This window comes from Cygnus olor, chromosome 23, assembly GCF_009769625.2.
Source record: "Cygnus olor isolate bCygOlo1 chromosome 23, bCygOlo1.pri.v2, whole genome shotgun sequence".
Taxonomy (NCBI): Eukaryota; Metazoa; Chordata; class Aves; order Anseriformes; family Anatidae; genus Cygnus; species Cygnus olor.
This window is the reverse complement of record NC_049191.1, coordinates 3,356,410-3,374,244: the sequence shown is the minus strand read 5'-3', so window position 1 is coordinate 3,374,244 and position 17,835 is coordinate 3,356,410. Positions and strand designations below refer to the sequence as shown.

General features: G+C 53.3%; 2 protein-coding genes across 18 annotated transcripts in view; both read left to right on the top strand.

The window, feature by feature from the left end:
- Positions 1 to 6,309, top strand: part of FHL3 (four and a half LIM domains 3) — a 28,395-nt gene extending 22,086 nt beyond the window's left edge. For 6 of the 17 annotated variants that reach the window (XM_040534878.1, XM_040534863.1, XM_040534869.1 and 3 more), the window contains exons 2-6: positions 2,556 to 2,740; positions 2,827 to 3,001; positions 3,605 to 3,774; positions 4,090 to 4,276; positions 4,657 to 6,309. In XM_040534878.1, coding sequence (XP_040390812.1) covers positions 2,585 to 2,740; positions 2,827 to 3,001; positions 3,605 to 3,774; positions 4,090 to 4,276; positions 4,657 to 4,808 — 840 coding nt within the window. In that variant the 5' untranslated portion in view covers positions 2,556 to 2,584 and the 3' untranslated portion in view covers positions 4,809 to 6,309. Of the gene's footprint in view, positions 1 to 930; positions 946 to 1,847; positions 1,865 to 2,446; positions 2,466 to 2,555; positions 2,741 to 2,826; positions 3,002 to 3,604; positions 3,775 to 4,089; positions 4,277 to 4,656 lie in introns of those variants that run through there. The other 11 variants (XM_040534868.1, XM_040534864.1, XM_040534871.1 and 8 more) reach the window with 6 other exon arrangements.
- Positions 6,310 to 10,139: 3,830 nt separating this feature from the next.
- SF3A3 (splicing factor 3a subunit 3) lies at positions 10,140 to 17,667 on the top strand. Its single transcript, XM_040535319.1, has 17 exons — positions 10,140 to 10,310; positions 10,405 to 10,452; positions 10,564 to 10,616; positions 11,107 to 11,212; positions 11,694 to 11,766; positions 12,172 to 12,263; positions 12,733 to 12,815; positions 13,165 to 13,303; positions 13,616 to 13,684; positions 14,037 to 14,104; positions 14,456 to 14,563; positions 14,933 to 15,002; positions 15,675 to 15,839; positions 15,949 to 16,059; positions 16,479 to 16,569; positions 16,704 to 16,759; positions 17,380 to 17,667. The coding sequence occupies exons 1-17, from the start codon at positions 10,215 to 10,217 to the stop codon at positions 17,455 to 17,457; spliced, it is 1,506 nt and encodes a 501-aa protein (XP_040391253.1). The 5' UTR covers positions 10,140 to 10,214; the 3' UTR covers positions 17,458 to 17,667.
- Positions 17,668 to 17,835: the final 168 nt, after the last annotated feature.

The following is a 17,835-nucleotide window of genomic DNA, read 5'->3' as shown; positions in this document are numbered from 1 at the left end:
GTACCCTGCGGAGCAGCCCTTTGCTCCCAGTGCACCCAGTTCTCCCGGTTCAGGGGCTTCAGCGGGCGTCCTGCCAGCAAGGTGTGGCTTCGGACGATGCTTTAGGGGCTAACCAGGAATATCACTTTCAGAAGGTTTGCCCAGTTCTTGCTCCCTCCTCTGTGTTTGCTCGGTGCTGTGCACCCTGCAGCACCGGGTGGCACCCAGGGCGCTGCCCCAGTGCTGCTGGTGGGTGCCAGGGGCTCGGCGGTGCCAGCTGGCGGTGGCAGAGCAGGGGCTGGCACTGAGAGCAGCCCGGGTGACAAACAGCATTTGGGACTGAAAGGTTCCTGTCCTGTCACTTTTGTTTTTAAGCCCTCTTTTGGTCACAGCACTCGCTCAGCTGCCGGGGGGGAGCGGGGGTCGTGCTGCAGGGCCGGTGTTTGTGCACCCGCTGCTCGCCTGGGGCCTGCTGGGCGGCACTGGGTGCCGAGGGTGCGTGCGGGGCTGGGGGCCGGGACACTTCTGGGGCGGCAGCACCTGCCTCGAAAGGGTGGGTCGGGGCTGGGGGAGCCCCCGCTGCCCTAAGCAAAATTCGGTGCCTTGCTTTGAGGCTGGGGACGGGGAGGGACGGCCTCCAGGCTGGGGACAGCAGCGCTCGGGAGCTGAGTCCATCTCACCAAGGCTTCTCCCATCCAGTTGTTTTTCCTCCCCTGGTGTTTTTTGATGCCCTCTGACCCCGTGTTTTAGGACCACGGAGATAGCACAGCCCATTGAGCAAACACGGTAGCTCCTAGCCCCGGCGGTATCACGGCTCGCAGGGCAGGAGTGCTTATTAGAGGCCCTTTTATTACAGACACACCTTGGAAAGTTCCTCTCCTCGGCAGGGCTGGGAGGAGGAGGGTGGTAATTCAATTTTCATTCTTCGCCAGCGAGAAAGGTCCCGGGTGGCTGCAGGGAGCGAAGGCAAGCGGGGCGGCGGTGGGACGCGGCCGGGGGGCGCGGGAGCTGCTGCCCCCGTGCGTGGGCACCGTGACGGGAGGGTGCTGGGAGGGCAGGGCCGAGGCAACGGGGCCACCCCCGGCACCGGCACCCGCCGGGCTCCTTTGGGCAAACCTCCCCGAGCGCCTGCCCCGTCCCAGTCCCAAACTGGGAGCTGCCCGGGCCGGCTGGGGGCCGCGGAGCTGCTCCCATGGCAGGCGGCAGCTGGGCAGCGAGAGCATCTGAACGGGGACTTTGTTCCCCGTCCGCCGGTCACGTAGCCATGTGGGAACACCAGATTTATTCCCCGGCAGCGCTATCAGCGCATACCAGGCTTGACAACAGCTGGGAGCCGTGGAACTTGCCCAAGAATAGCGCTGGGGAGCTCGCTGCCTGAGTCAGAGCTGTCTGGATCAGCTCCTGCCCCGCGGGGGCCTCCCAGCATCAAGGGACGGCCGCTGCCGTGGGGGAGACCTTGGGAAGGGGGGCGCGGGGTGGCGGGGAGCTGCCGGCCCCACCGGGCACGGGGCTGCAGACGGGGCCACGCAGCTCCTCTTGGAGCGGGGGGGGGTTCCTGGAGGAAGCTGCAGCGTGCGGCTCTGCCGCTGACTGCTCAGATGTAATTCCCTGGGCTTGTCTACACTTGACAGCGAGCTGGTATTGCAGAAGGGTGTGAATTTGCAAGCGGAGAATTCCATATTTAGGAATAACCAGGTTAAAGCAGGCAGCAGGAAGGTGCTCTGGCTCTGGAAAGGGTGTTCCAAGGAGCGCGCGGTTGTTCCGCGCGCCGCTCGTCCGAGGGGGAGAGCGGGGCAGCGCGCGGTGTCTGAGCTGCCTGCAAAGCCCGAGCGCCTCCCTGGCTTGTAAAACACCCGTCCTCCCCGGCGCCTGCTCCCCGAAGAGGGTTTGTAGCTGGAGCAACATGTGCAAAGAGCTTTGCTGGGACGTGGCTTCGTAGCTGGGCACGGCGCGGGGAGCCCGATTTCTGCTTCCCCACGGAGCAGCTGTAAAAAGCCCTGGAGAAGTTCCAGCGCTGGAAACGCTGACAGCTAGATCAGGCGGAGCATCGGCCCGCGAGCCGTCCCCAGGAATCCTGCCCGTGGTGCGGGGCCGTGCTGGCAGCTCACAGGGGTCTCCAAAGGGGGCCGGGAGGCGGCTCTCCCTCACGGTGGCTGCTCTGGTGTGACAGCGGTGCCCAGAGTGCACGTGGGCCCGCTCTGGGTGCTAAATCAGAACTTCTCCTGCAGAAAAAATCTTTGGGTTTCGGTCGTCCTTTACCCTTTGCTTCCCAGCAAGGAGAGGGGCAGCGGGAAGCTCACCCCCTGCCCACGCGTCTGGGTTCCTCCGGGCGGTGCCTCGGTGCCTACGTGCTCCGGGTGCTGAACGCGAGCGGAAACCTGGGGCCAGATTCAGCCTCGGCCCTGAGCGCCTGCGGGCGTTTTGGAAATGCGTCCGACCTGTCCCGACAGCGGCCGGCCGGTCGTCGGCCACACGCAGGGTTTGAGGTCCTTGTCCCATGGGGATATCAGGGGCTCTGCAGGGACGTCCCGGCAGCACGAGGCGGTGCTGAGCGAGCGCCTCTGCCCTTCTCCCAGCAGGTGAAGGAGGCCCCCAGACCGGCACCATGACGGAGTGCTTCGACTGCGACAACTGCAAGGAGTCCCTGTACGGGCGCAAGTACATCCAGATGGACAACGGCCCGTACTGCATCCCCTGCTACGACGCCCACTTCGCCAACACCTGCGACGAGTGCAAAGAGCTCATCGGCCACGACTGCAGAGTGAGTACAGGACCCGTGCTGAGCATCGTGGTCCCCGGTTGCTCGTCCCCCCCCCCCCCCCCCCCTCACCTCGCTGTCCTCCCCAGGAGCTGTACTACGAGGATCGCCACTACCACGAGCACTGCTTCCGCTGCTTCCGCTGCGACCGCTCGCTGGCCGACGAGCCCTTCACCTGCCAGGACGAGGAGCTGCTGTGCAACGACTGCTACTGCAGCGAGTTCTCCTCCAAGTGCATCGCCTGCGAGAAGACGGTCATGCCAGGTAGGAGCGGGCAGGCACCAGGGCTGCGGTTTGCTCCCGGTTCCAGCAGCGCTGGACAGGGCTGCAGGCTCCAACGCTGGGGCAGCAAGGGGGAGGTGGATTTCTGCTGCACTGTCAGAGCACAGCACAGGCTGGGCACCGTCTGGCAGGACAGCAGGATGCCGAGGTGCGATCAGCACAGCCCTGTCTGTCTGTTAACCCTTGTTTTTATGGGGAAGTGAGCCGGGGTGGAAATAACAAAGGGTTTCCTGGGCATTTTCTGATGTGTGCTGACAAGAAAGGAAGGAATGGCTGAAGGTGCGTCTCTGCAGATAGCCCGAGGCAAAGGAGTGTCTTTGCTTGGCCATTTTGGCACCCTCTTCAGCTATGGGTTACAACAGGCTTCTCTGCCTTGGCCTGTGCTGGTGCAAGGGGCATGTTGCCACAGCCCTCCCTCTGCTCGTGGCTGCCAGCTGGACCTGGGGACTCCTCCCCAGCCATCTGCGTGGCCCCATTTGCCTGTGCCATGGTGTGCAGGACCCCGTTTTGTCCTGCACAGCCTCCTGTGTCCAGTGTGAGCGCGCGTGCCCCCTCCTGCCTCTCTGAGCACGGCTATTCTCGCAGGGTCCCGCAAGCTGGAGTACAACGGACAAACCTGGCACGAGCACTGCTTCATATGCAGCAGCTGCCAGCAGCCCATCGGGTCGCGATCCTTCATCCCAGACCAGAAGGATTATTACTGTGTCCCCTGCTACGAGAGCAAGTTTGCTCCTCGCTGCACTCGCTGCAAAAAGGTACGGCTGGCCTCGCAGCCCGAAACCCTCGTCCTGTGGTCCAGGGCTGTGTTCTCTGCTACGAAGGGGTGGTGGGATGGTGCTGGGGTGGGTCCCCATCTCCCCTGGCTGGAAGGAGAGGACAGGGGACTCCTGGGTGGCCCGGCTGCTGCCTGTCAGTGGCTGCTCAGCCCCAGCAGCGTCAGGGACACGCGGGTTGTGCACCAAACATCTCCAAGCCCCATCAGGAAAAGGTTCGGGCGCCAGCACCCTGGCTGACAGCACCTCCTGCCTGGCAGTGCCCGTGTGTCACCCGTATGCTCTCTCTTCCTGCAGACCCTGACCAAGGGAGGAGTGACCTACCGGGACGAGCCGTGGCACAAGGAGTGCTTCGTCTGCACGGGCTGCAAGACCCCCCTGGCTGGCCAGCAGTTCACCTCCCAGGATGACAACCCCTACTGCATCAAGTGCTTTGGAAACCTCTATGCCAAGAAGTGCAGTGCCTGCACAAAGCCCATCACAGGTGAGCGGGATGGTCCTGGTGACAGGGCGCTTCCTCCAGGCAGGACGTGGCCGAGCCGCGCTGTTCCCAGGGGGGCTCCTTGGGGTGAAGCTGCCCTCTGCAGCTCACCCACATCCATGTGATGCTCACACATCTCCACCCCGCAAGCTTGCTCAGGTGTCTGTAGGCGCTTCTGCAGCCCAGTAGAATCTGGAGTGAAATCATTTTGCTCCTCTTCACCCTCTGAGAGTGGAGATCCATATTTCAGATGTGTTCAGTTCTGCAGGGTGTTCGGTACCAGAGTGCAGCTGGCTTGGAGATGAACCAAACCCCACATCTATACAGACAGCTTGTCCGAGTGTCCCCAGGGGTTTTAACGCTGTGCTCTGTCCCTCCCACAGGCTTTGGTGGAGGTAAATATGTCTCCTTTGAGGACCGTCACTGGCACCATAATTGCTTTAACTGCGCCCGCTGTAACACCTCGCTGGTCGGGAAGGGCTTTATCCCTGACAACGATGAGATCCTGTGCCGCGACTGCAGCAGCGACCTATGAGCCTCCGACGACACCGTGGGGCAGGGGCTTTCTCTATTCTTCAGGGTCTTTGTGCCAGAAACCCCTGACAGCATTTCAGGGGCCGGGCACAAGGCGTAGGAGATGAGGGCTGCCCCCGAACCGCGGTGTGTGTTCAGGAGGTTCCTTGTGCCCCTCCCTGAAGGCTAGAGTATGCTATGCTAAGGCTCTGTGCAGAGCCAAAGCTAAATAAAGTTGAAAAAAAGGAGCTTCAAGATCCCCCATTATTTACTCTTTCCTTTTGCTTCCTGTCTGACCGGGCACGAGCTGAGCAAAGGGCGGCAGCAGCGGCTTCAGCGCTGGGCTGCTGGGTCTGCACGCTGGCAGCATGCATTCGCTCCCCTTGGCACAGCACCGAGCCTTCTCTTTTCCCCGGGTGCTCCCCTTGCTCTGCGTGCTGTAAGGCTGCAGCTCCCTGTCCACGCGGCTTGGCCCTTCAGCCCGTGCCCTGGGTGGTTTTGCAGCACAGCCTTCCCCGCTTCCCCGCGCCGCTGCACCGCCCACGCATGCAAGGCTCTCTGCCCTATTTTGGGAGGTTTGGGGACACCAAGGCTGGAGCGTGGCCAGGAGCAGAGCATGTCACCCGATGAAATCCACCTCTGGATCTCTGTAGCCACCTTGCTGCCTGTGTGCCAGGCCCTTTTCTCGGCGTGGCTCGGTGGCACAGCGCTCACTTAGGAGCAGAAAGGGAGCTGGCAGCGCTCACAGGTCTGGAGCGCTCTGTCCCGAGCCCCTGCCTGCCCCGGCCGTGCCCAAGCAGGAGCCCATGGGTCCGAGCCACTGCTTGTCCCCGAGGCACCTCTGGCCAAGCCCCAGGGACACGCAGGGCTCCATCTGTCACGGTGTCCCCAGCTTGTTCCTGCCAGCGCTGAGCATCCGCGGTGTGCACGGGGCTCCTGGGGAGGGGCTTTGTGTCTCCAAGCCCCTGCTTTGTCCTAACTGCGTACAACAGGACGCCCTGAGCTCACCCAAGGGCTTCTGCCATCCTTGCCTGGTGGCTGGGCTGGCCCGGGGCCCCCCCAGAGCCCCTCTGCAGGGGGGTGCTTGTGCCTGCCTCGTCGCCATCCCCCCTGCTCTGTCCTGCTCAGGGTTACTTGTCCCAGCCCTGCTTTCCTGCTTAGACCGCCACATGCTTCTCTGAAGGCATCTTCTTGTGTTTTTCTTTGTTTTTTTTTCTCCTTTTGTACTCTTTTGTCATGAATATCTGTCATTTTGTAACCAGCTGCGGGATGAAGGGGCTAGCCCCCCTGCCCAGGATTCATGTAGGAGTAAAAAAAAAAAAAAAGTTATGCATGTTGAAGTGTTATTAACTCTGTATTCTGATCCCTGTTGAACCCTTGTTTGAAAGCTTTGATGCAGGCAAATCAGAGTTTGTGTGTTTGCTACTTTGAGGTGCTTGGAGCAGTCTCTAGAAGGAAGTGTCCTAAACCTCAGCCTCCTGTATGTTTCCTACGGCTTTCCATAATAAACTGTTTTAGTGACACTCGCTCCCGTGTGTTTCTCGAGGGGCAGGGCCGCCTGACGGGGTGCCGCAGCTCTGCTCAGCCTTGTCCTCATCCCTAACCCCACAGAGGGACAGGGCTGCCCCCTCCCCATGCTCCTGCCTCCCCTTCCCCAAACCACATGGGCTGTACCAGTCCCTGGGGGCCAGGACAGAGGAATGGCAGCTCCCTCACGCCGCTGGGGTGCCTGTCTGTCTGCCCGCTGTCTGTCCAGGCAGGCTGTCGTGTCTCAGGGCTGGCTGTGGGGCTCAGCAGCAGCCAGGACACTGGATCGTACCCCACTACACCGAGCAGCTTCCCCATCCCGCGCCCCACGCTCCCGGTTCAGGGGGGGCTTTGCTGGGGATGTGGCTGCGGTCTCCAGCTGGGGTGAGCGGTCTCCTCCTGGCAGCCTGCCCCGCAGCACTGTGTGCTCATTACTCACTTTTATCAGCTGGGGAGCCAGTTATTCCCCGAACATCTGAAACTATTTTCCGCAGATTCCTTTTCATTTACTAACAGCTGCCACAGCTTCCTCCGGACTCGACGGCCCCCTGCGCTCCTCTCCATCCCCCGGCACAGCGCCGGCAGCTCCCATGGGTGCTGCGATGGGACCATGGCGTTGGCTCTGCGTGTGCACTCTCCTGGCTCCTGCAGACATCACCTCCGGCAGCTCGTGTTGTTTTTTTTTATTTTTTTTTTTTCATGTAAGATTTTTGTAGCTGTTGCTGCCCTGTGACCTGCGCTGGGTTCTGGTTTTGCTGCTGCTCAGCCTCAAACAACGAGCAAACAGCTCAGGCCCTGGAGGTTTCCAGCTGAGCCCGTCCTGCAGCAGCAGCACCGCAACTCCTTGTTTCTGCAGCGCTGTTTCCAGGGATTAACCACAAAAGGTTTCTGTACAAAGGGCCCCCGGGCTCCTCTTTCAGTCAGCCTCAAGAGCCTCACGTTTTTAGCCAAAAAAGGAAATGACCCAGCTGCACGTAGCGCTGGAACATCTGGATTTTATCCCTGTCATGAATGGGTCATGGCTGTGCACGGCCCTGTGCCTGATTTACGGGAGGGGGAGGGTGATGTCATGCACAAATGTCCCCCGGGACGCCCGGAGCGCGGGTCTGAAACAGGCATGAAAATATTATTCAGCCGGGCGAGCAGTGCTGGGGCTGGGGGGGGGAGCAGGGAACCTCGCTGGGAACCCAAGGCAGCGCTGGGGGTGCAGGAAGAGCCCCTGGCCTTATCCATGTGCCGGAGCTGGGCTTTCCTGCACCGTCCCGATGGGCACAGCCACCCCAGAGAGGGACACAGCGGCTCCTGCCCTGTGCTCCCGCTCAGGCTTGCTGCAAGCTTCATTTTCCCTGCCCTTGGGCTGGTTCTCTCTCTTTCCAAGCAGACTTTTCGGCTCCCAGCTGCCTGCTGGCGTTCGCCCCTCTCCCAGCCGCGTGCATGTTCAGGCAGCGTCGGGTCATGGCGCCAGCACGGCCTCGCCACTGCTGCAGGTCCTGGGGTAGTGGGAGAGCCGGTGCTAAAGGGTGAGCTGGTCTTGGTCCCCTTTGTCTCTGTTGCTGGAGGGTAGGGATGTGGCTGCAGTGGGGCTGGACCCTGCAGGCATCCTGCGTGCTTCCCCAGCTCCCGTCCCTTCTTCCAGGCATGCAGCACAGGGCCGGGGAGGTAGGGAGGCAGCAGAAGCTCACAGAGCCAGGTTTGCTCCCGCCATCCCACCTCTCCTTGCAGGAAAATTGTCCCTGCTCTGTCCCCCCCGTCAGCGCCAAGCACAGCGGCTGCTCTGACTCTGCCTTCCCAGCACCAGCACGGCTCATCCCAGAGCCTGCCTTCTCCCAAGGGTGCTGCCACTGGGGGTTGAGGAGAAGGGGCCAGGCATCCCTGCACCCACCCACCCAGTGCCGCAGCCCCCGACAAAGACCCGTGTGGCTGGGGGGAACCTTTCTAGATTTCAGCTCCTTACCTTTCCCGGGAAGAAGTTTCATGCAAAGGGAAAGGGAAGAACTCTAAGTTCGGAATCTTATCTCCGTTTTTATTTTTAGATAGGCATTCATGAGGAAGAAGTGACGTACTTAGGGGCAGCCTGTAGTGCAAGAGAGTAGTTGAAGACAATATTCCTACCATCAGGATCATTCTCGCCTCAGCTAATTGACTGTTCCCAGGGCAAGATCATGTTTGTCTGTCATAATTAAGCCCGATTTTTTTGTTGTTTCTTTTGGCTTAAAGTAATTTATTATGCATGGTAGAAAAAATATGAATAATTTATTTACGAGTTAAAATTTAATTATAACTTTGCATTTGGCAGTGGGGGCAAAGCACTGGCATGCTCTCTCCTTGGCATTTAGGGTGGATCTGAAGGGGGTAATTAAAATCCAAGTGAAAGTGGAAGGTCGCAGCCGAGGCCTCTGCGGGAGGACTTCCTCCAGGATCATGTCACTTGGGTGCAGTCACGCTGCCAAAAGCCTGCCGGGCACAGAAGCCTGTGTTCCCCAGGTAGTAGGAGTAAGAACTGTGACTGAAGGCAGATGGAGAGGGAGGCTGCATACCGGACCGGACACGTTTCATTCCTTCAGGCCTGTTCTCGTTCGGACTGTGATTCACAGGAGTGTAACGCTGCCCCAGCTGCTCTCAGGTTGGAGGCTTTCGTCCCAGCCGCGGGCAGGGATGGGCTCGCACCTGCCTGGGGGCACCCGCGGTGCTCACCACATCTCCAGGCGAGCCCTGACGTCGCCCAGGAGCTGCCTGCTGCCTCCAGGGACAGGCAGGGGCAGAGCTTCAGAGCGCTCACAGTGATTTTGAGGAGGATAATTAAAGCCATGACTTTTCCAAGCACCACTTCTTGCCGTCTCTGCAGTGTGGGCTCCGTGGCATGGTGGCAGGGTAAATACATGGAGGGCAGTGCATGGACTTAGGGCTGACAGACACGCTGCCGTGGCAGAGCTGCAGGGTGGCCCTGGGGAGGGGGCTGTGTGCGCTGCCCCTTCGTGTGGGGACACCAGCATGCTCGGCAGCAGTTGTCTCTGGTCAAAGGGACTTTGTGCACATGTCCTGCTGGGGTGGGCATGGTGCTTACACCTGTGCTGAGCTTCTGAGAGGCTTCAAGGCTGCTTCAGGCTGCACCTGTGTGTGCACAACATGAGGAAAGCAGCCTTGCTGGCAGCATTTGGGGCAGGATTTGTTGGCGCTCAGCCCTCCCTTGAGTCCTGTGTTCAGCTTTGAGCCCCTCAGTACAAGAAGGACATCGAGGCCCTGGAGCGTGTCCAGAGAAGGGCTGCGAGGCTGGTGAAGGGCCTGGAGCACAAGTCCTGTGAGGAGCGGCTGAGGGAACTGGGGGGGTTTGGGCTGGACAAGAGGAGGCTCAGGGCAGACCTCATTGCTCTCTGCAGCTGCCTGAAAGGGAGGTGTGGGGAGCTGGGGGTCGGCCTCTTCTCACAGGTGACCAGGGATAGGACCAGAGGGAATGGCCTCAAGTTGTGCCAGGGGAGGTTCAGGCTGGAAATGAGGAGACATTTCTCCTCAGAAAGAGCGGTCAGGCGTTGGGACGGGTTGCCCAGGGAGGTGGTGGCGTCACCGTCCCTGGGGGCGTCCAAGGAGAGGTTGGACGTGGGGCTTGGGGACGTGGTCAGTGGGTGATGGTGGTGGTAGGGGGGCGATTGGACCAGGTGATGTTGGAGGGCTTCTCTAACCCTAATGATTGTAGGATTCTGTGATCCTATGTCCCAGATCTCCCACAGACAGGAGCAGGAGGGCTCCCAACGTTAAAAAACCGTCTAGCAGCCGTGCACAGGGACCTCGGGGGCCGGAACCTTTCCGCCCGGCCGGAACCTTTCCGCCAGGCCCAAGGCGGAGCCGGAGCCTTTCGGCGTTGCGCCGGTGGGCCCGGAAGAGGAGCGCAGGGCGGGCGGGGACGATGGAGACGATCCTGGAGCAGCAGCGGCGCTACCACGAGGAGCGGGAGCGGCTGATGGACGTGATGGTGAAGGAGATGCTCACCAAGAAGTCCACGGTGCGCCCGCGGGGCCGCGGGGGAAGGCGGGGAGGGGGGACGGGGGGCAGCCAGGCGTGTGCGGGCCCCGCTAACGCCGCCGCTCTGCCCGCAGCTCCGCGACCAGATCAACTCCGACCACCGGACCCGGGCCATGCAGGACGTGAGTGCCGCCGGCTCCGGATCTCTGCCAGAGCAGCCCCCAGGGAGCGGGTGCTGGGCGCCTGTGGCGCTCTCGGTTTCATCCTGGGGTTTCTTTTTTTTTTTTTTTTAGAGGTACATGGAAGTGAGCGGCAACCTGAGGGACCTGTACGATGACAAGGATGGGTAAGTGGCGGCACGAGCAATGAACGCCTGAGGTGTGTGTCCACGCAGGCGGCTGCTCTGTGTGTTTTGCATCGTGGTTTGCGGGTGAGGAATGCGGGGGCTCCTCTGAATGTGGTGTGGACACAGGAGGAGTAATGCTGCTCCGTGAGACACTGCGCCATGGTGACACTAAACCTGCGAGAGCAGGACCTGGGCTTCACATTAAATGTGTTCATGAAGGATGTAAACTTCTCATTATATCATTGGATTGGGCCACCTGTCAGTTGCCTCAAAGGTTTGTGAGTTTACTGCATTTTCGGTGAGAGGTGTGACCCAGACCCCCCCCCAAGCATAAGCCCAGCAGACTAAACTGTCTTTGTGAGGCTTTGCGGTCAGCCTCGCTGGGGTTTTGTGTAATCAGAATGCGGCGCTGGACCTTGAAAAAAATTCTAGGAGTGTAAACGTGTTCTCCTTTTCGTTTGTAACCTGATTTTTTTTCATGAACTCTTAGCTTACGAAAGGAAGAGCTCAGTGCCATTTCAGGACCAAATGAATTTGCAGAGTTCTACAACAGACTGAAACAAATTAAAGAGTTTCACCGCAAGCATCCAAATGAGGTAAGTAGTTAACTTCTTCAGAATAGCCGATTTATGGTCTGTTCGACCTCATCCCTACAATAAACAGACTTTTGTTGCTGTTCTGTTTAATTGACTTAATGCATAAGTATTAAGTATATTAAAATGTCATTCAAGAAATGAAAATATTCAAGAACAGATGGTGCTTTGGAGGCTTTATATAAGCTCCTGTGAGATCTGTATGAGTAGGAGAAAATGCGAGATGCTGACCATGTCCCCTGCACGCTGTGTGTTAGTTTGGGAGCCACCTGCTGCTGAGCGTTCAGTCTTGCCTGTCTAGCGCTGACTAAAGTCAGGGCGACTGGGTAGTACTGCTTCTGTCTTCGTGCAAATATAGTGTTGCAGAAACGCTTTGGATACCTTTCCAGTTACCGTTTACAATCTCTTTTGATTTTGTATTAATTATTCTGGGATGTTAGCCGAAGTAATCACTTTTTTCTGTAATTTCTGTCTGTTCTTGCAGATCTGTGTTCCAATGTCAGTGGAGTTTGAGGAGCTGTTGAAGGCCAGAGACAACCCGAGCGAAGAGGCTCAAAGTAAGTCCGTACACTTTTTTTTTTTCTGAGGCCAGTTGGGGTGAGAATACCGTGCTTGCTTGACAGTTATTATTTAGTGACCTGTCCGAACTTGCGTCTTTCAGAGCTGTACTTCTCTTTTACTACGCTACTTCTGACAATTCTTCTTAGTTCATTTAAATTCTTCTGAACCGTAGCCACCTTGGAATATTCCACAATCATGGTGCCCCTCTTGGGGAATGTTCTGGTGTATTGCCCAGATGCCTGATTGCTTCTCTGTGTCAATAAGTATTCCTGCTTGCATTATAGATATCTTCCTCAAGCATAAATTAGCACACTGTTAATTCTTTTCAGGTTCCAAAACACGTGTATAACAAGAAGAGAATATTAAGGTCATAATAAAGTGCTTGATATTCTTTCCTACAGATCTAGTGGAGTTCACAGATGAGGAGGGGTATGGACGATACTTGGATCTGCACGATTGCTATCTCAAATACATTAACCTAAAATCATCAGAGGTAAGTGGCTGCTTGAGCCTGGGCGCTCAACTATTTCTAGTCTTGTGTGCTTAAGGTTGAGGGTTCTTTTCTTTGCTTATTTCATTGGTTATTTATTTTCTTGTTGTTGTTCTGAAATGTGAAGTAGTTTATTTCCAAACAGCTATTTCAAAGCACTTTTTTGCGCCTACAGCTTGACAGCGTATGAATTCTGAATGCTCCTTCACGACTCTTCTTTCTTGTTCTCTTCAATTTATTGTCTCTGTCCTTAATGTAATGATGGCCTTGTAAAAATCCAGTCTTCTGCTACCAAGTACTGACAGGTATCTAAGGCCATGTGTTAGAAAGCACACGGAAAACCCCAGCACTAAGCAGTCCATCCAGAATAAAGGCATGAGCTGGCGCTTTTCTCCTGGTCTGGTAACTGGAAATTGGTTGTTGATTTGGCTGCATCTGTATAAAGTCTGACTCAAACTTTTTTTGTTCATAGAAACTGGATTACATCACTTACTTATCCACATTTGACCAACTCTTTGATATTCCCAAAGAGAGAAAAAATGCTGAATATAAGAGGTAAGCCTTTTTGCCTCCCTGCTTCATTTATGACACTTGATAAGAAGGAATTTGCTTCCGAAGTGTACAGCTGTTAAGATTATAGTTACATCAGCTAAGCTCGACGGCTCGTTGGGTCGCTGACCTGTAGTAATGCAGTTGTGTATCTGATGAGCCCTGAGGAGACGTGAAGCATATCAAAATAAGGAAAGCCGTTGGGGTCTCACTCAGTAGAGGTACTTTACTTTATCATTGTGGCTGTTGCGTCTAGAAATCCTGTGTTTAAAAACTATCCTAATCTTGATGGCTTTCACATCGTTATATCACTAATTTGATACGGAATTGTCTGTGCTAATGATTACTCTGGCAGGTACCTTGAAATGCTTCTTGAGTACCTACAGGAGTACACAGATCGGGTGAAGCCGTTACTGGACCAGAATGAACTCTTTGGGAAAATTCAGACCGAGTTTGAGAAAAAGTGGGATAATGGAACTTTCCCTGGTTGGCCGGTGAGCACTCGTTAAGTCCTTGTGAATGCTTCTGTATTTGTGATAGGTTTTCTGTGAATCATTAGTGTTAAGTCTAATAGCAAGGTGTGCAGCTGTGCTTCACAAAGGTGCAGTTTGAAGCTAACTTGAATTTAAAATTAACCTTTTTAAACACTTGCTTACTTTGAACCTTTTCTGTTATTTCATTGCTCGCTTTAGTGATAGATATTTTTTTCCCTGTGTGAAATGAACTGCCTTCCTCGAGGTTAGGATATTGTATTGCACCAAGTCTTACAGTGCCACACAGGTTTTGCATGTGTCTTTTCTTGGCAGAAAGAAACCAGCAGTGCGCTCACTCATGCCGGAGCCCACCTGGATCTCTCAGCATTTTCCTCTTGGGAGGTACGTTTTCAGTGCTCTGCACCTAGCTCTAAATTTTGAGCAGGTGGAAGTTTAGCCGTTCGTGTTTTTTCTATAATTTTACTTTATGAGCTTTCATTTCTGGCTCTGCTCTCTCTGGATAAAACTTCACGTTGATGATTTAATTTCTCCCACTAGAGGGCTGTAACTTGAGGGATCTAGTTAGATTTGTCGCATTTGTCACTTCTTCGGTGAGCAGTGGCACACCTTTGACAGTCTTTTCCTGAACACTGTTCACTCTTTTCCCCCTTTTTGATGAGTTAAAACAGATGTACACCCATACTGTGTTTTTTTTAATAGCTTCTCTCTTACTGTGATTTACTTTATTGAATAGGAATTGGCTTCTCTGGGGCTGGACAGATTAAAATCAGCTTTATTGGCCCTGGGACTAAAGTGTGGCGGGTAAGACACAGTATTTTTATAATTTCTTTTCAGTTTTTGAGGTTGCCCTGCCTAGCATTTCTTTGTGGGATATGTTTTGCGTTCTTTATTGTACAAGAATTACCTTATGATGCTTAAAAAGACAACACAGTGAGAATCAGTCAATGAATTTTGCGATATACAGTTTTGAACACTGTGTTATACTGAAGTATCCTGCGTAGAAGAATTTGGTCAAAAGAATGAACACAAAGATCATAGGAAATGTCATGATCTCCTAAAAGCTAAATTTATATTTTAGTTGCGTGAATTCAAATAATTTTTTTGGCAATATAAACTATGATCTGGTCTCATCTCCTCCCTGCTTCTCTGTAGGACTCTGGAAGAGCGTGCTCAGAGACTTTTTAGCACCAAAGGCAAATCCCTAGAATCACTTGATCCTTCCTTGTTTGCTAAGAATCCAAAGACAAAAGGAAGCAAAAGGTGAGCTCTTAAAGATCATTCTTGGTTGGGCCCGAGAAGGGGCTTGGTTGGGCCCGAGAAGGGGCTTGGTTGGGCCCGAGAAGGGGCTTGGTTAGCCCCTTCACTTGTACGAAAAGTGACTATAAACATCACTCCTGTGTAGTTGTGATGGAGAGATTCCTGGAGTATTAGAAGCCTTTCATGTCAGACAATATGGTCCTGAACCAGGTGGGAGATAGCAGAGCTGAATCCCACAGCTGAATGAGCTGTTAAATGCTTGTTTCTGTTTTCTCCCTGCTTACCAGTCAAACGTGCCCTTAGGAGCTCAGTGTACCCATGGTGTTTGCAGTTCTGGAATGGTCTTAATAAAGTTTCCTTATCTGTTTCCAGAGACACTGAAAGAAATAAAGATCTTGCATTCCTGGAAGCTCAGATATATGAGTATGTAGAAGTTCTTGGGGTAAGAATTTTATTTTGTCTTTGAGCTTTCAGTTGCAGACCCATCAATAGTGGTGATGGGAAGGTCATCCTTCACAGACTGTGTGTCCAGAAGAGTCAGTTATATTTCCAGAGTCATAATGTTTAAAAGTGCATGCAAGCAGATAGCTTTTTCTGTCAGTAAGTAGAATATGATGAGTTATGTTTTTGTTTCCGTTAGTTATTTGCAAGCTTTTGTGAACAGGCAAATCATGTGTCTATCCCAAGCCAAATACAGAGGCTGCCTTTGGGGAAGCCTGCCTTTTTTATTGTATTTTATTTTCCTTCCAGGCACCGTATCAGTGTAGAGAGTTTCTATTTTATGTCTAAGCTATTGGGTATTGCAAGCTTTTACTTTGTCCGCGTTGATACTTGCCTTAAGTCCTTGCTTCGGTTTTGGGCAATTGCTTTTAGCATGAAGACTGCTGCTGTTGGCTTGCCATCTTGGAAGTGCCCATAGTAGTGCAAGTTCTTAATTCATTTGATGCAAGAAATGTTACACTAAAAGCTTTTAGGTTGTCGGGCAAAGCAAAATGAGGGTGCTGTCTTCTGTTTCTCTCCCTCTGTACACTGGGGAAGTGTTTTGCATTGCCATCGTTTGCCCTTACTTTGTTGCTGTTGCGTGAACAATTCTTTTCTCTTTTCCTGCATCTAGGAACAGCGACATCTTACTCATGAGAATGTGCAACGTAAGCAAGCACGGACAGGGGAAGAGAGGGAGGAGGAGGAAGAAGAGCAGATCAGTGAGAGTGAGAGTGAAGATGAAGAAAATGAAATCATTTATAATCCTAAAAATCTGCCTCTTGGTTGGGATGGCAAGGTAACTGTCAATGCTGGATGAGTGGGAGATTTCACCTGACTCCACGCTACTCTTCTGTGTGAACCTGCCTTGCCCTTTAGCCTAATCTTTGTTTGTCTTCCCTTCTCAGCCAATCCCATACTGGTTATATAAATTACATGGTTTAAACATCAACTACAACTGTGAGATTTGCGGTAACTACACCTACCGAGGGCCCAAAGCTTTTCAGCGTCACTTTGCGGTAAGTAACGTCTTGCTACAAAAACATCAGTACTACATTCTGATAATCTTTCTAATAAGTAACTAGTAAATCTCTGGAGCACCTGAGCTGCACTTACTGCACTTCTAAAACGTGTGTCTGCGATGATGCTGCAGAGCCATGATGTTGTAACTGTATATTCAGGGTACGTGAAGATCTCTTCTGCCAATTTCTGTAGTCCCCTATTGTTTGAACGCTAATTCCAGTATCCAGTCCTGACCGGTGCAGAGTGTTTATTGACTACCAGTGTTTTGTTACCATCTAAAACGCAGAAACAATATTTCTATGGTGTTGTTTAGGACTGGTAGATTTGTATTTTGATCTTTGCTGTTCAGACTTGCAGTCTCTGGCGTTGTGGGTGAGGTGGCATTCCATCTTATATACTGACCTCTTGTCCCCAGGAGTGGCGACATGCTCATGGAATGAGATGCCTGGGCATTCCCAACACGGCGCACTTTGCTAACGTCACACAGATTGAGGATGCGGTCTCACGTAAGTCTTGATGGCATTTCTTTGCACAGAACAGGGAACGTGTGAGATAAGAATTATCTCAGTTCAGATTAACCAGTTCAGATTAACCAGACCTGTCCAAAACATTCAGATCCTGTGTGACTTTGTATTTACAGTGTGGGCAAAGCTGAAACTACAGAAAGCTTCGGAGAGATGGCAGCCTGATACAGAGGTGAGACGTCACAGAGCATTCGGATATTTTTAGGCCTGTGTACTTGGGACTCCTCATTTAAGTTGCATAACTGTCAGAGAAAAAAAAATTAAGGTAATCCCTTGCATGCTGGAGGGCTAGGCAGGAGCCTACGCTGCTAGTTGTACAGCTCCTTTTGGTGATACATGAAAAGCATTTCTTGTGCTGGATTGCAGAGTCCTTCTGATAGGGTAGGCCCATCTCTTTGCATAAGCATCTTTTAATACGCTGCTTTACAGTACCAGCGTTGTCTTTGTTTTGTGAGAAGGGCAAGGAACTGTTCTGAGCAGTGTGTTCACTTACAGTAGTGCCTTTTCTTGAGCTTCTGTCTCAAAACGTTTTTCGGTAGTATAAAGGGCAACTGGATAAGACTGGAGTGCAGTGGGAAATGTAGCTTTGTAATACAGCTTGTGATTATTCCCAGTCTAGGTACGATCTTTGTCTGGAGCTTGCTGGTAGATCCACTGCGTACCTTCGTGTAGGGAGGGCCTTGGCAAGGTGGTTTTGCTCAGTAGATGCAGCTGGAGCTAAAATTTGAACACTGTAATACAACCTAAGTCAGGCTGTGTGCGGCTGTCTCTAAGCTGTTCGCTTCATTCTAGGAGGAATACGAGGACTCCAGTGGGAATGTGGTGAACAAGAAGACCTATGAAGACTTGAAACGTCAAGGGCTGCTGTAACTTTCCCAAGTGAAGGGTTTGACATCTGAAAAAGCAGCAAAGTGTCAGCAGCTCTGACTCTTCTTCAGTTTCTGGATTTTGTATTTGCATGATCATAGATTTCAAGGATACTTTATAGAATCTCTTTCTAGTAAGCCCCTTGTGAAGCGCAGACCTGTGACATTATTTTATATTAAAAAAAAAAAAGCTGAAAAATAAACTGATTTTAACTTAGGAAGTGCTAAAACTTACCTCCTTTTGTATGTTGGAAGGAAGAGATTTGATTATGGTGTTTTTAAAAAGCTTTCTGCACGGTATGAGTTGTCAGAAATGACTTTTTGCTTCTTCCAGTTCTGATGGAAATTTTTATGTTGAGGATTGACTGCCTTAAAGCACACA